At 34.7% G+C, this 15,226-nt stretch overlaps 1 protein-coding gene and 2 non-coding genes across 3 annotated transcripts; 1 reads left to right on the top strand and 2 right to left on the bottom strand.

The window, feature by feature from the left end:
* The first annotated feature begins 1,092 nt into the window (after nucleotides 1-1,092).
* On the top strand, nucleotides 1,093-3,453 carry LOC123258003 (pyridoxine/pyridoxamine 5'-phosphate oxidase). The gene has a single exon (XM_044717924.1). It carries the CDS (start codon nucleotides 2,662-2,664, stop codon nucleotides 3,310-3,312), a length of 651 nt encoding a protein of 216 aa, XP_044573859.1. The 5' UTR covers nucleotides 1,093-2,661; the 3' UTR covers nucleotides 3,313-3,453.
* Nucleotides 1,686-1,758, bottom strand: Trnat-ggu. The gene has a single exon. It is a non-coding gene; the product is annotated as a tRNA-Thr (tRNA).
* On the bottom strand, nucleotides 3,319-3,392 carry Trnam-cau. The gene has a single exon. It is a non-coding gene; the product is annotated as a tRNA-Met (tRNA).
* Nucleotides 3,454-15,226: the final 11,773 nt, after the last annotated feature.

A 15,226-nucleotide genomic window follows, 5' to 3' on the forward strand; every position in this document is an offset into this window, starting at 1 on the left:
TGTTATACACATACACTGTTGCATATAGCAATAGTGTATGTGTATAGTTAGTAGGGTTTGTAAACTTAATAAAGTCTACAACTAATTTGAAAACTACTTTATTGTATGCAAGACTTTAAAATACTAGAAAATCTAAAAACCAAAGCACTAGAAGCTGAAAAAGGAGGCGGTTCTGACAGGATTACCAAACAACATGAAAAAGGGAAATTAACTGCTAGAGAAAGGCTCAGTATATTGCTCGATGAAAGTTCTTTTGCAGAATACGATAAATTCGTAAAACATCATGCAAATGATTTTGGCATGCAAAATGCTAATTTTTTAGGTGATGGGGTAGTGATTGGTCATGGTACTATTTATGGCAGAAAAGTTTTTGTTTATTCTCAGGATTTTACTGTCTTTGGTGGTTCACTTGGTGCGTCACATGCAAAAAAAATATGCAAAATTATGGATATGGCAATTAATGCCAGAGTTCCAATTATCGGACTAAATGATTCTGGTGGAGCCAGAATTCAGGAAGGAGTAAATTCTCTTGCTGGTTATGGAGAAATTTTTCAAAGAAACGTAAATGCATCGGGTGTTATACCACAAATTTCTTTAATTATGGGCCCATGTGCAGGAGGTGCAGTTTATTCCCCAGCATTAACTGACTTTACTTTCATGGTGAAAAACAGTTCATATATGTTTATAACCGGGCCAGATGTAGTAAAAAAGGTTACCTACGAAGATGTAAGTTTCGAAGACCTCGGTGGAGCAAAAATTCATACAAGCAAAACAGGAGTAGCGGATTTTGCATTCAATAATGATGTTGAAATGCTGCTAAAAATGCGTGAATTCTTTACTTTCTTACCAGCAAATAATCAAGAATCACCAAAATCTGCACCAATCTGTAATGATGTTGACGACATTGATGAATCCTTAAACACTCTAATTCCTACCAATCCTAATACTCCTTATGATATGTATGAACTCATTGAAAAGGTGTGCGATGAGAGGAATTTCTTTGAACTGAAGCCTGATTTTGCTCGTAATATCATAACTGGTTTTGGTAGAATTGGAGGAAATACTGTCGGTATTGTTGCAAATCAACCTATGCACCTTGCAGGATGTTTGGATATTGATTCTTCAAGAAAAGCTGCAAGGTTTGTAAGGTTTTGTGACGCATTTAACATTCCCATCATCACACTTATTGATGTTCCAGGATTTCTGCCAGGTACAAATCAAGAATACAATAATATAATACAACACGGAGCGAAACTGCTTTACGCTTACGCTGAAGCGACCGTGCCAAAAATTAGCCTTATCACTAGAAAAGCGTATGGTGGTGCATACATTGTTATGAATTCGAAACATCTAAAAGGTGATATAAATTATGCCTGGCCAACTGCTGAAATAGCTGTGATGGGCCCTGAAAGTGCAGTTGAAATTATATTTAGGCATGAAAAAGACCAGCAAACGTTAATCAAAGAATATAAAGAGAAATTTGCTAATCCATTTTTTGCTGCATCACATGGATACATTGATGACATTATAGTACCAAGTAAAACAAGGTATCACTTTTGTAAAGCATTAGAGCTACTCAAAAACAAGAAGGTAGAAAGGATATGGAAAAAGCATGACAACTTACCTCTGTAACTTTCTTCTAAGCCTTGCTTACAAGTTATGCAATATTATAAGTGTAATCAGTGTGCCGTTACCAAGACTCGAACTTGGGACCTCGTCATTACCAATGACGTACTCTACCACCTGAGCTACAACGGCAGGCTTATATATTATGATAATGAATAATACAAAAAGGAATAAGGAAAAAGAAGAGGAGAAAAAAAGATTAGCGAAAGCTTTAAAGCAAAACATTTTGAAAAGAAAAAAACAGCAACAGAGTAGACAAGATGCCAGAACTACCGGAAGTGGAAGTCATATCTAACTTCTTGCTTGATAAAATTAAAAACAAGCAAATTAGTAATGTTATAGTTAATAATTGGAATTTACGTGCCCCAATAACAAAAAATATTGATGATATGCTAAAGGGCAAAGTCATACGCAACATCAAGCGTAGAGGTAAGTATACGATCTGGAATACAGATGGTAGTATGGCTGTAATCATACATCTTGGCATGAGTGGAAAGCTTATATATGCTGAACACGATCAAGCGCAGAATAAACATGATCACGTAGTGTTTTTGTTTTCTGACAATACTTCAATAATTTTTAATGACCCAAGAAGATTTGGATTAGTTATTGTTTTAAATAAAGAACAGGAAATAAATTTTTTTGACGATTTCGGAATAGAGCCCCTCACGGATGAATTCAGTGGAGACTATTTACAGGAGTTGCTGAAAAACAAAAAAGCAAATATCAAATCAGCATTAATGGACAATAAATTAATAGTTGGCGTAGGCAACATATATGCTTCTGAGAGCTTGTTTAGAGCCCGCATATCACCACTCAGGCCAGCAAAAAACTTGACCTATAGAGAGTACGAAAAACTTGCTGCTGAAATAAAAAATACTCTGAGTGATGCAATTGCTGCAGGCGGCTCAACACTGAAAGATTATGCACAGCCATCTGGATCTGCTGGATACTTTCAAAATAACTTTTACGTATATGGTAAAGTTCAAAAACCTTGCAAGATTTGCAATAATATCATAACACTTATACGACAAAATGGCCGTAGCACTTATTTTTGCAACGCGTGCCAGAATTAAGATTTTATTTTTTGATATGATATTTTCATCTGAAAAAGATCCGATTGATTTATTTTCAAAGTGGTATAAAGAAGTACTCAATTCGTCATATAGAGAACCAACTGCAATGACGCTAGCAACGTGTAGCAAAGACTGCATTCCATCTGCAAGAGTAGTATTACTAAAGGAATATAGTAAAGAAGGTTTTGTGTTCTTCACTAACATAAATAGTAGAAAAGGAAAAGAATTGACCGAGAACCCTAAAGCTGCATTAGTGTTTCACTGGATAGAATTTTCTAGGCAGGTAAGAATTGAAGGAGAGGTTAAACTCCTAAACAGTAAAAAAGCTGATGAATATTTCTCTTCTCGAGCACGTGATAGTCAAATTAGCGCATGGTGCTCAAAACAATCGAGCATTCTGAAAGATTGGCAAGATTTTGAGCAAGCTATAAAATTAAAGGAAAAAGAATTTCACAATACACAAGTTTCTCGTCCTGACTTTTGGGTGGGATTTTGCGTAATCCCAAAAGTAATTGAATTTTGGCAAGAAGGTGAATATAGGAAGCATATTAGATTTAGATACACTCTTGTTGAGGGAAGCGATTGGAAAGTGGAACAACTATATCCTTAAAAATGGTTGCGGGAGTAGGATTTGAACCTACGACCTTCAGGTTATGAGCCTGACGAGCTACCGAGCTGCTCCATCCCGCGTCGTTGCTTATTTAGTTATTATATATACAAATAATGAAAAAAGAAAAATAAAATTTCACCACATGCAAATATCGACACACTTATTAACTTTTCTTGACATAATAGTTGGTTATATACGTAACAATCTGCGCAATGAACAATATAACTTGATACTGTGGTTTCCTGTTTTTCAGTGTGTAGGAATTCTAACCTATTTTTCCCTAAGTTTTGAACCAAGCTGCATATCTATTTTTCTTTTGCTTTTACCCACACTAATTTTGATTGCAATATTGTATAAAAGGTACGCGATATTGTGTATCGCTTTAATTGCAGTGCTCATAGGATTTACAGCTAGTAAATTAAGAACAGCTTTAGTTGATACTCAAATTCTTGATAAAGAGAGATATGTAAAAGATATCGTTGCCACAGTGAAGGATATTAACGACAGGGGCTCATATAAACAATTTCTGCTTTCTGTTGAAAAATCCCCTACTATCTCAAAATCCTCTCCTGTCATCCCAGCGCCCCCTTTTGTCATCCCAGTACTTGATACTGGGATCCAGAAAAAAAAGATATGGATTCCAGCGTCACGCGCTGGAATGACACCGGATAGAGCTCTAGATAACATCAGAATATCAGTTAGAACCAAAGTGGAAAAAGGCATTAAAATAGGCGATCAAGTAAAATTATCAGCAAAACTCTTCCCTCTAAAGATTGCGCCCTCGGAGTATGCATACGATTTTGCAAGAATAGCATATTACCAGAAAATAAGTGCAACAGGCTTTGCAACAAGCAAAATAGCCCTGCACAAAAAGGCTGAAGCAAGGAAATTTCAAGAATATATAGAATCTTTCCGTCAATACATTTATGAAAACCTGCAGCAAAATATCAAGAAACCACATGCGGATATAATCTCTGCATTACTGATCGGTAAAAAAGATGGCATAGATCAAAAAACTATGGACGCGATACGAGATTCAGGTATAGCACATTTGTTTGCCATATCTGGTTTGCATTTATCATTCGTTGCTGGTCTGTTTTTTGTAGTGTTTCGTAATTTATTCGCAATATCTGAAACTTTGACTCTTAAGTATAACACCAAGAAAATATCTGCATTCCTTACTATCTTGCCAACCACGTTTTATTTGTTGATTACCGGTATGCAAATTTCTGCTCAGCGTGCCTACATCATGGTGATTTTAGTACTCGTTGCAATAATGATAGAGAGAAAATATCGAGGGTTAATAGCAATTGCGTTTGCTGCTGCAGTGATACTTATCATAGAACCTGAAGCAATTTTAAAGCCTGGCTTTCAGATGTCATTTTCTGCTGTTTTGGCACTGGTTGCCAGTTATCAAATTAATGCTAATAAATTATTCAAAATAAAAATAATGAAATATTTTGTGTCGATAATGATCAGCTCAGTAATAGCAAGTTTAGCAACTGTTCCGTATACGATATATAATTTTAATTATTTTTCAATTAGTGGCATTATCACAAATTTAGTTGCTATACCAATAGTTACATTAATTATTATTCCACTTGGAATAATTTATGTCTTATTGATTCCTTTAGGTATTGAATGGATTATAGCGCCATTTATAGAGCGCCCAATTAACAGCATTTTGTATATAACAAACGCTATCGCTAGTCTTCAGTATTTGGTTATTCCCATTCGTACTTTTCCTGCCTCATCAATTATTATAATAACATTTGGGTTATTGTGGCTGTGCTTGTGGGAAAGAAATTGGCGTTTTTTGGGATTTTTTTTTATTGTACTAGGTATTTGCTTTAGCGCTGCATATAAAACCCCCGACATCCTAATAAATGCTGATAATGTTGCTGCAAAGGAGAGTGATAACTTACTATATTCTCTCACTAGAAAAAGCAGAAATTTTGTTATCAAAACGTGGGCAAAGCAAAACGGACAGAACCAAATTTTGAATCATACAAAATATAGCAACCCAGATAAAAGACTAAAATATGGCTGTATATACAATAAAGGAAATAATAAGTCAGTGTTGCTAGCTTATAAAAAAGAAGATATTTCAGAAAATTGTGATAAAGTTGATTTAACAATTCAATTAAGTGAGTTTGACTATTCAGCTTGCAACACTAAAATTACACAGGCCAACAGCAAAAAATCTCCACGCATAATTTTACCTGCTCCATAACCTTTAGGCTCCCCTGAACCAAAGTCCAGAACAAACATAGGTTCTATCACCCACCGTTTCCGCGGTACACCTAAGAGAAGAAATTGATCAAATATTACCATATATTGAATTAGGTAGGCCGTGAAATGGCTACGACCATCATTGTTTCCAGTACATTTCATTTTTGAAATGTATGTGTACCAACTAAAATTAAAAAATGGTATCTAGCAGTTACCATATCTTTGGAATACTCATCCAAAGTTGAAATCTCAGATTTTCTACGTTAAGTTTTGGTCTTCTATGATTTTTCCCCAAACATTTTTCTATGGAAGATTTTTATTTTCTTATTGAAATCAGTAGATCATACCATGTTTTAATTTTGGATTTAAGGAAAAACTCGAAATAATTTTATTGAATTTAATATAGGTGGTTCAACAATATTTTCTTCAATTAAATTGGAGTTTTTAATCTCATATTTTCAAAAAGTCATGGCTATCTACAACTGTTTCTATATTCAAAACGTATCTATTGCAGGTTCAGCTTGTTTAGTAGCTTTACAGAAGTTGTAGATAGCCATGACTTTTTGAAAATATGAGATTAAAAACTCCAATTTAATTGAAGAAAATATTGTTGAACCACCTATATTAAATTCAATAAAATTATTTCGAGTTTTTCCTTAAATCCAAAATTAAAACATGGTATGATCTACTGATTTCAATAAGAAAATAAAAATCTTCCATAGAAAAATGTTTGGGGAAAAATCATAGAAGACCAAAACTTAACGTAGAAAATCTGAGATTTCAACTTTGGATGAGTATTCCAAAGATATGGTAACTGCTAGATACCATTTTTTAATTTTAGTTGGTACACATACATTTCAAAAATGAAATGTACTGGAAACAATGATGGTCGTAGCCATTACACGGCCTACATAATTCAATATATGGTAAAATTTGATAAATTTCTTCTCTTAGGTGTACCGCGGAAACGGTGGGTGATAGAATCTATGTTTGTTCTGGACTTTGGTTCAGGGGAGCCTAAAGATTATGGAGCAGGTAAAATTATGCGTGGAGGAAAAAAAAAGTTGGAAATTGTCGGCCTGTGTTATTAAACATGCTGATCTAGAAACGTATGGCACACATTCTGTTTGGTTAACAAATCGTTACGTAAAGATTAATACAGTGCGCTCCAATAGGCCTTGGCACATGTTGAAAAATTAAGAAACTTGATTTTAAGGTTTGGTTAATGTATACCTAAATAAGTTTAAACTAGAAAAATGTTATGGTTACAGACACTCAAGATCCTTTCAAAGACTATTTTGATTTTTTAGGATTTAGAAAACTTTCTGACCAGCCCAGTAGAATTTTGAGCTCTATAAGAAAGTATTCTGGTACTATATCGATAGCAAGTACCATTGCTGCTCTTATAGCATTTACTACCTTTTCTATTCAGCCTGTTATAGTAAGTATTGCTGGATTTGCGTTCACGCCAGCACCTCTTGCCTTTATTCCTCTTGCAGTTCTCTTATTTACTGCTGTTATAAACTTTATAAATACACAAAAAATAAAAGAGAATGAGATAGATAAAAAAGTAGGAAACTGTCAAGTTGATGAACAGTACAGCCAGATTGTTCAAGAAGCCGAAAAAATTGAAATTGTAACAAATTTAGATCGTAAGAGGAAAAAGCTTTTAATAGTTTTACCAATTTCTAAGACGCAGAGAGAAATACTAGAAGATATAAAAGCAGAAAATAGAAATAGGATTTTCTTATTTACTGGATCATATGTATTTGGTGCTATTATAGTAGTTTCAGCAATATCACAATCCATTAATGCTCCAATAACATTAATATCTTTATTAGTCGTTGTTCTTGTATGCATCATATCAACACTTAGCAATCTAATAAGTAATAGCGTAGATCATGAAAATCATACTATTAGAAACCACAGTACTTTAGGTCTTCTACTTCCATACTGGTCTGGAAAGGGCATGGTTGTATCAGTAATAGAAAATAAGCTTGGTAAAAAGGAAAATGAACTAATATCTCTAATGAAAGAACTGCTTAGTCCGTTTTGCGACTCATTTGGCAGTAACCTTAAAAAAGCTTGCGATTTACTTGATAATAGTCTTTTAAAGCCTGCAAGTATTGACATTAAAGAAACGCTTAATGATATAAGAGGTGATTTAAAAGTTTTACTCAATAATTTAGAAGAGATTATAGAGCAAGATGTAGATAAAGTGAAAAAGAACGCTAATACAGAGATAACTACGTGCTTGAAAGGCATTAGTAAAAGTATAGGTGAGTCATTGAAAGAGATACGTACTGAATTGAAAGAAAAACTTAACCAACTTCAGCCTTCAGGAATAGGAAATTATCTTGTTAAATTTGTGCCAACTACAAGCAACAGACAAGCTGGTAATACTGGAGATTCTCATGATCAAAATCACTCTTTGGAAAGTGATGATGATGAGGAGGAGTTCTTTGATTGTTTTGCGCTTACTGAGGAAAATAAAAAAGAAATAATTCAAGAAGTACGTAAAATAATAAATGACGTGGTACGGAATAAGCTTGAGCCGATACAAGAACAGCTTGCAACGTTGCAAGCAAACGGCAGTCCTGATAGCGCTTTAGGATCTGAAGATGTAGATAATATTGACCAATTTCCATTAACATTAGAAGATACAGTAAAAGCACGACGTAAAACAGTAAGAAATTTGGAACTAGAAGAAGAAAACAATAGGCTGATAAAAAAAGAGCAGAAGTTAACACAAAGAAAACCTGAACAAGAAAAAACAGATGAATGGAAAGAAAAAATCAACGGCAAACCAAGTGACTTTCTATATTATTTATTAGAATCTATTAAGCTGGAAGAAAAAGATAATAAAGAAAAAAAGGTTGAGGCAACATTACGAGATTTTGATAATAAAGTTACAATCTACTGGAAAGATGGCTCTCAAACAATTTGCCATATTAAAAAACAAGGTGATCTGCAAATTGAGTCTAGTGCAACAATGTTTACAGACCCAAATGTTCAAGCAGCATGGGAAATGGCGCGGGGTAAATCACTATAGATCACTCAATAATAACCTTAAGTGTTAATAATGATAAAGAGAAATTAAGGTTAGACACCTATATAGCTGAAAAATGCAACATATCACGCAGTAAAGCTCAAAGATTGATACAAAATGGGCAGGTGAAATTACTTGGCATACCGATAATTAATAATGATCACATAGTAAAACCAGGTGAAGAGTATATAGTACATCTCGTTCAACCTGACATATCCACATCAATTGAGCCTAATTATGACATAAAACTTGATATCGTCTATGAAGATGAGGACATTATAGTTCTGAGTAAACAAAGTGGATTAACAGTGCACCCAGGTGCTGGGACAAACAATGATACGCTTTTGAACGCAGTTATCGCTCACCTTGGTAAAATCCCTTACAGCCATGTAAGACCAGGAATTGTTCATAGACTCGATAAAGATACTAGTGGGCTGATGGTAATTGCAAAAAATGAAGAAGCCCATGGTTTTTTGTCTGAATTGTTATCAAATCGTAAAATAAAGCGAGAATATTTAGCAATAGTTTGGGGAATATTATCTTCTCAGCAAGGCACGATAAAAACTAACATTGCTCCCAAACGCGGTAATAAAGAAATGATGTGTGTAACAAAAATCACAGGCAAATTAGCAATCACTCACTATTTAGTGCAAAAAGTTATAGGACAAGTAAGCCTCGTTAAATGCACTTTAGAGACAGGCAGAACACACCAAATTCGAGTCCACATGAGCCACATAGGACATTCCATAGTTGGTGATCAAGTTTATGGAAAAAATAGTAGTAAAAGCACAAAATATGCTAAAAACTCTAGTTTTATTCGTAATTTCAATAGACAAGCACTACATGCTTATACACTGGGCTTATATCACCCCAAAAGTAAGGGATACATGGAATTTGTCTCTGATTTACCGCAAGATATAAAAACTTTAATTGGTGAGTTTGACAACATATCTTAATAACATTCGTATTAACCTATCAATATTATCATCCATGTTATCAGGAAGTTAATTAATGAAAGAAAAACTGCTGCACTACCTAGATCTTTCACCTTTTTTGAAAGTATGTGTTGTTCACTGGAAATACGCTCAATTGTCGTTTCAAAAGCAGTGTTAACAATTTCCACAATTAACACCAGGAATAGGCTGCTTATCATTACTGCACGTTCTAGATTACTTACATCCAAAACAAACAAAATTGAGACACATACTATAAAAAGCAGTAACTCCTGTCTGAACGCAATTTCTGATATAAAAGCTGATTTTATTCCTTCACAAGAGTATTGAATTGCTTTTATTAGACGAATAATGCCCTTCTTCATTATTATTCACAAAACCCTTTAATCAAAATTTTAACTCATTTGGATTTGCTACACCCTATAGCATTTTTATCATTTGTTCACCCTATTGGTTTTGAAATTAAGATTTACTGCAACTACAATAAGTACTCTTATCATCACATTTTGGTGTTAAGTCAGGATAGAACGTGAGTATAGCATCATTCTTTCTTACAAACACTGATTGATAATCGTCATCTTCCATTTCATATAGACACATTCCATCTTTTCCTAATTCCTTAAACGCCTTAGTTGCAGAAATTATCGGCATGAAGGTTATATGCGTATCCATTTGGGCATTTAACTTTCACTTCCCCATCCTTACCTAAATATTTCATTCCAAATGTATAAACTGGCGGCTTAATATCTGATTTATTGCATAGGATTCCAAATTGCACCTGCCCATTTATCTTCTTGAGCTTCAACATATCTACCTACAAAATGCATACCACCTAGTTTATCGTTTGGCTCACCACAAAAAATATGTCCAAACCCTATAGTTTCTTTTTCACTTCCACTATTTGTAAACCAAATGTTAGCCAGTTCATCTTTAAGTAACTCCAAATCCGCATCTGGCGTAATCACTTATATATTCCTTTCACTACTTCTTGATGCTGCGGACAACTAAGTAAAATTTTGAAATCTTCTTTATCTGGATGTGCTCCCCAATCTCCACAGGAGAAAATTTATTAGTCCAACTGCTTTGCACTTTGGTTACGTCTTTAGTGGCAGTTTTATTGCTGTATTCCTTGATTTCCTTATCTATTCTCTCCATCATTTGTGAATCAAGGTAGCTCTTTTTCCATTGGCCAGTAGCAAGGAACACTTTGTTTAAGTCTTGAGTGCGGATTAAGTATTCTTTATCTTTAGGGTAAACCTCCTGCGCCCAAGCAAATAGCTCAAAATAGCGTGCAAATAATTCAGATGCACGTGATTTTGCAGTTTGATAAGCCTGTATCTCCTTAAATATAACTTGGCCGATAATTTTCTGCACAAGAATATTTGCTTGCTTTAGGTTCTGCTCAATATCCTGGTAAACTTTATGGAGGAATTCCTGCTCCAAATTTAAGTTCAGTTCATTTTCAACCATGTGTGAAAGTTCATGCACTATAATGTATGGGTTTGACTTCCTCAGTACAATAACATATCTATTTACACTGGAAGACCTGATTGTCTTACACACTCCCTCTTCCATATCCACTAATCCCTCTTGGTATATTTCAAATGAGAGCCTATTTTGCTTTATTAGTGATAAAGTGAGGTTTAATGTGTTTCTAAACTTCTCAAATTGATAGAGATATTCGACATACCGTATTGCATTTTCACTGCTTCCTACTTGAGTTGCTTGTTTTATTAAATTCCTGATTAGCATACCTTATTATTAAAGGAATTCTTTTTATACTCAAGAATTGATTGGCTACAAAGTGTTTTTAGGAAGCCTGATTGCATAGCTAAAGTAATTCATGTTTACTGATAACCGTCATACCGCGATTCATTCCATAGCTGTACGAACATTGTGATTTGAGAGCAATTTCCATAAGGGAGGATGTCATTCCAGTGCTTGGCACTGGAATCCAGCCTTTCCATAATCATCAAAACATTGTATTTTAACGTAAAACAGCTATTTTTATGCTCACCAACTTAATAAAATTCCTGGATCCAAGTAGTCAGGGCACTGGGATGACATTACAGGGGCACTGAAATGACACCATTTTCGGTCTCTTAAATTGCTTTAGCCATAAATATTTAAGAAATTTACTAAATAAAAAAAAGGCAAAAGAAGCCCCGTGGTGGTTGGCTATTTACTATGTACTAAAATATCGGCGTTTTTTTTATTCTAAAACGCTTGATTAAGAGCGATTTAGCTGCTTTTAACTTGCAACTAACCTACACCGCAAGTGTTTAAGAAATTTACTAAGCAGGAAAAAAGGCAAAGAAACCCCGTAGTAGCTAGCATTCAAATTCTCCCTTGTCAATTTGACGTTTTTTGCTGTCTTAAACGCTTTGTAAGCGCGTTTCGGCTTATATAGGTAAAAACCTAAAAATTTTTAAAGACATGCGATGCACGTAGTGCGAAAAATTAAACATGAGACGCCAAATACCCTAAGTTTTTTGTCATTAACCTGCACAGATTGCGAAGATAAATAAATAGCTTCACTGTTATGATAAGGGGGCTGGCGAAACTTGTAAAGGAATTTTTTACATCTAATTTATAGCTCCCTGCATGATATCACGTATTATCTATACCAAGGTGTTCTGCTTGTAGATATTATACCAACAATCCACTATTTTTTTTATGTCTTGTGGTTTAGTTTCTGGACCTATACTGATTCTAATTGAACACTCTGCTTGCTCTTTTGTTGCCCCCATTGCAAGCAAAACATGGGAAGGCTCAACTTTTCCAGAAGAACATGCGGAGCCATTACTAACTGCAATATAATTCAAGTCAAAATGCATGAGCTGCACATCACTCTTTACTCCTGGCATATAAATAAAACTTGTGTTTGGCAGCCTCTTAGAGTTTTTACCGAAGATTCTTATGTCACTGGCAAAATTTAATAATTCACACTCTAATTGATCACGTAGCTCCTTTACTTCATCCATTTTTGATAGAAGGTCTGGAATATTTTGCAGTGCAGCAGAAAGGCCTGCAATCGCAACAATATTTTCCGTACCACCACGAAATCCCTTCTCTTGTCCACCACCTATTATAATCGGTTCTATCGCAAGTTCTTTATTGAATATTAAAACTCCACTTCCTGCTACACCGCCAAATTTATGGGCGGATAAAGTGAGTAAATCCACTCCTAAATCTTCCATATTAACTTTAATTTTCCCAACACTTTGAGCAGTGTCAGTGTGGCAAATTGCTCCAAATTTGTGGGCTATTTCAGCTATTTCCTCAATAGGTTGAATAACTCCGGTTTCGTTATTTGCCATCATAACTGAAACTATTGCTTTGTTTCCTTTAAGTTCGCTTAGAATTTTTTCTAGCTCTAAAAAGTCAACAATGCCCTCCTGATTAACGGGTATTATGTATGGATTACATGCAGAATTAAGAATTGAAGGATGCTCTATAGCTGAAATTACATGCAGGTAGCCTGCTATTCCTCTCATAACAAGGTGATTCGCTTCGGTTGCACCAGACGTGAAAACTATTTCTTTATCACTTGAGACGCCAATAGCACCACGTACGTTATCTCTTGCATCCTGAAGAATCTTCCTCGCTTCTTGTCCTCTTTTATGTAGTGATGATGGATTGAGCGTTTGTTTTAACAAGACCTCAAATATACTTTTTTTTACATTTTCACTAATTGGAGCAGTTGCATTGTAATCAGCATATACGCAACCACTATTTTCTAAAGAGAATGGACTCATCTGTCACTTAAATAAGTTTACCATCAACTATAGCCATAACTATGTACGTTAGCTTTAACACGATAAAAAATTTATTGCAAAAACAGCGAAATTAATACATAATTAATAACTCACGTCATTAATACCTGTCAAGCGGGTTCTTATTAGGGGTTACCATGGTTGAAGTTTTTTTGAATAATGCAACAAGAAAGATAGAAGGTGAATACCACCAAAGCAAAGATGCCAACGCGCCGGTTGTGCTGGTTTTACATCATCATCCTCAATATGGTGGTCATATGGATAGTAAAATTGTACATAGTACATATACGTCTTTTATCGATAACAATTTTTCTGCATTGAAGATTAACTTTCGTGGTGTGGGAAAATCTACCGGAACTTTTGATAAGGGTATAGGAGAATTAACTGACGCTGCGGTAGCCATTGATTGGCTTCAGGAACATAATCCTAGCAATGTTCCAATTTGGATCGCTGGTTTTTCTTTTGGAGCATGGGTGGCTATGCAGCTAACAATGCGCCGCCCTGAGATAGTGGGTTTTATTGCTCTTTCTCTTCCGGTAACTAAGTACGATTTTTCTTTTCTTTCTCCCTGTCCAGTTTCTGGGCTTATAATACAAAGCAGTAATGATACAATCTCAGAAGAAAGCGATGTAACAGAATTAGCAAAAAGGTTGATAAATTCAGTAAGAAGTGATCACATGAAATACCATATAATAGATGATACTAATCACTTTCTAAAGGATAAAGAAGAGGAAGTGACTCAAATCGTGGACAATTATATAAAACTGCGCTTGAATAGTGCAACTATTTCTTCTCAAAAGGTCAAAAAAGAGGTAAGGGTAAAAGAATATGCCTAATCTTTACAAACAAGAGAAATGAGTGTAGTAATATAAATGAAAAGGTTTTGTTATGTTTAAAAAGCTATTATTTTTTGTTTTAGCTGTGTTTATGTTATCGGGGTGTTCCCTAAGTAAACAGCGTAAGTTAAAAAGTCCGTGTATAAAAAGCAATGAAAGCATTTCATGCGAGTTGTACTCTGTTAATGATCATTGGTTAGATAAGTATAAGGCATAGAAATTGTGCTATTTTTCCTATTCACAACTTCACTAATGATCGATCTCTCAATTGGAAAATGCAGTCTGCCTTTTCTGCAAGGAGATGATTGTGTGTTACTATAAGCATAGAGCTGTTATTTTCCTTTACGTATGAATGTAGCAGTAAAAACACCTTAAAAGAATTTGTTGGATCTAAATTTCCTGTTGGCTCATCTGCAAGTAAAAGCTTTGGAGAATTTACAATGCTTCTTGCAATTGCAACTCTCTGCCTTTCCCCACCCGAAACTTCAGATACCATGCTACTTGCTTTGTTTTCCAGACCAAATTTTTCCAACATTGCTTGCGAATTTTTTTTTGCTTCAGCTTTGCTTTTTCCTGCAATGAGTTGAGGAAGCATAATATTTTCCAACACCGATAACTCTTGTAACAAATAGTGAAATTGATAAACAAAACTAAGAAAATTTCTTCTTACATGAGTTTTATGCTTATTACTGGCTTGTGTGCAATTTATTCCATCTAACGTAACTATACCTGAAGTTGGCTTGTCCAACAAGCCTGCGATTTGCAATATAGTTGTTTTCCCTGCACCTGAATCGCCAATCAGCGCTACTACTTGCCCTCTTGTGACACTTAAGTTGATATCCTTTACAACAGCAGAATTGTTCTTGAAGCTTTTATCTACGGAAGTTAGTTCTAGTGCTACATTACCACCCATGTTTAAAAGATCCAGAAGGCATCTAAGTTTTAGTAATAATTAAACCGAAAAACTGTTACCACAACCACATTGAGACTTAGCAAAGGCATTCTTTATTTGAAAACCAGAACCACTGAGATCCTCAGTATAATCTATAACTGAGTTATTTAAAAATT

This window comes from Drosophila ananassae (assembly GCF_017639315.1).
Source record: "Drosophila ananassae strain 14024-0371.13 chromosome 4 unlocalized genomic scaffold, ASM1763931v2 tig00000240, whole genome shotgun sequence".
Taxonomy (NCBI): Eukaryota; Metazoa; Arthropoda; class Insecta; order Diptera; family Drosophilidae; genus Drosophila; species Drosophila ananassae.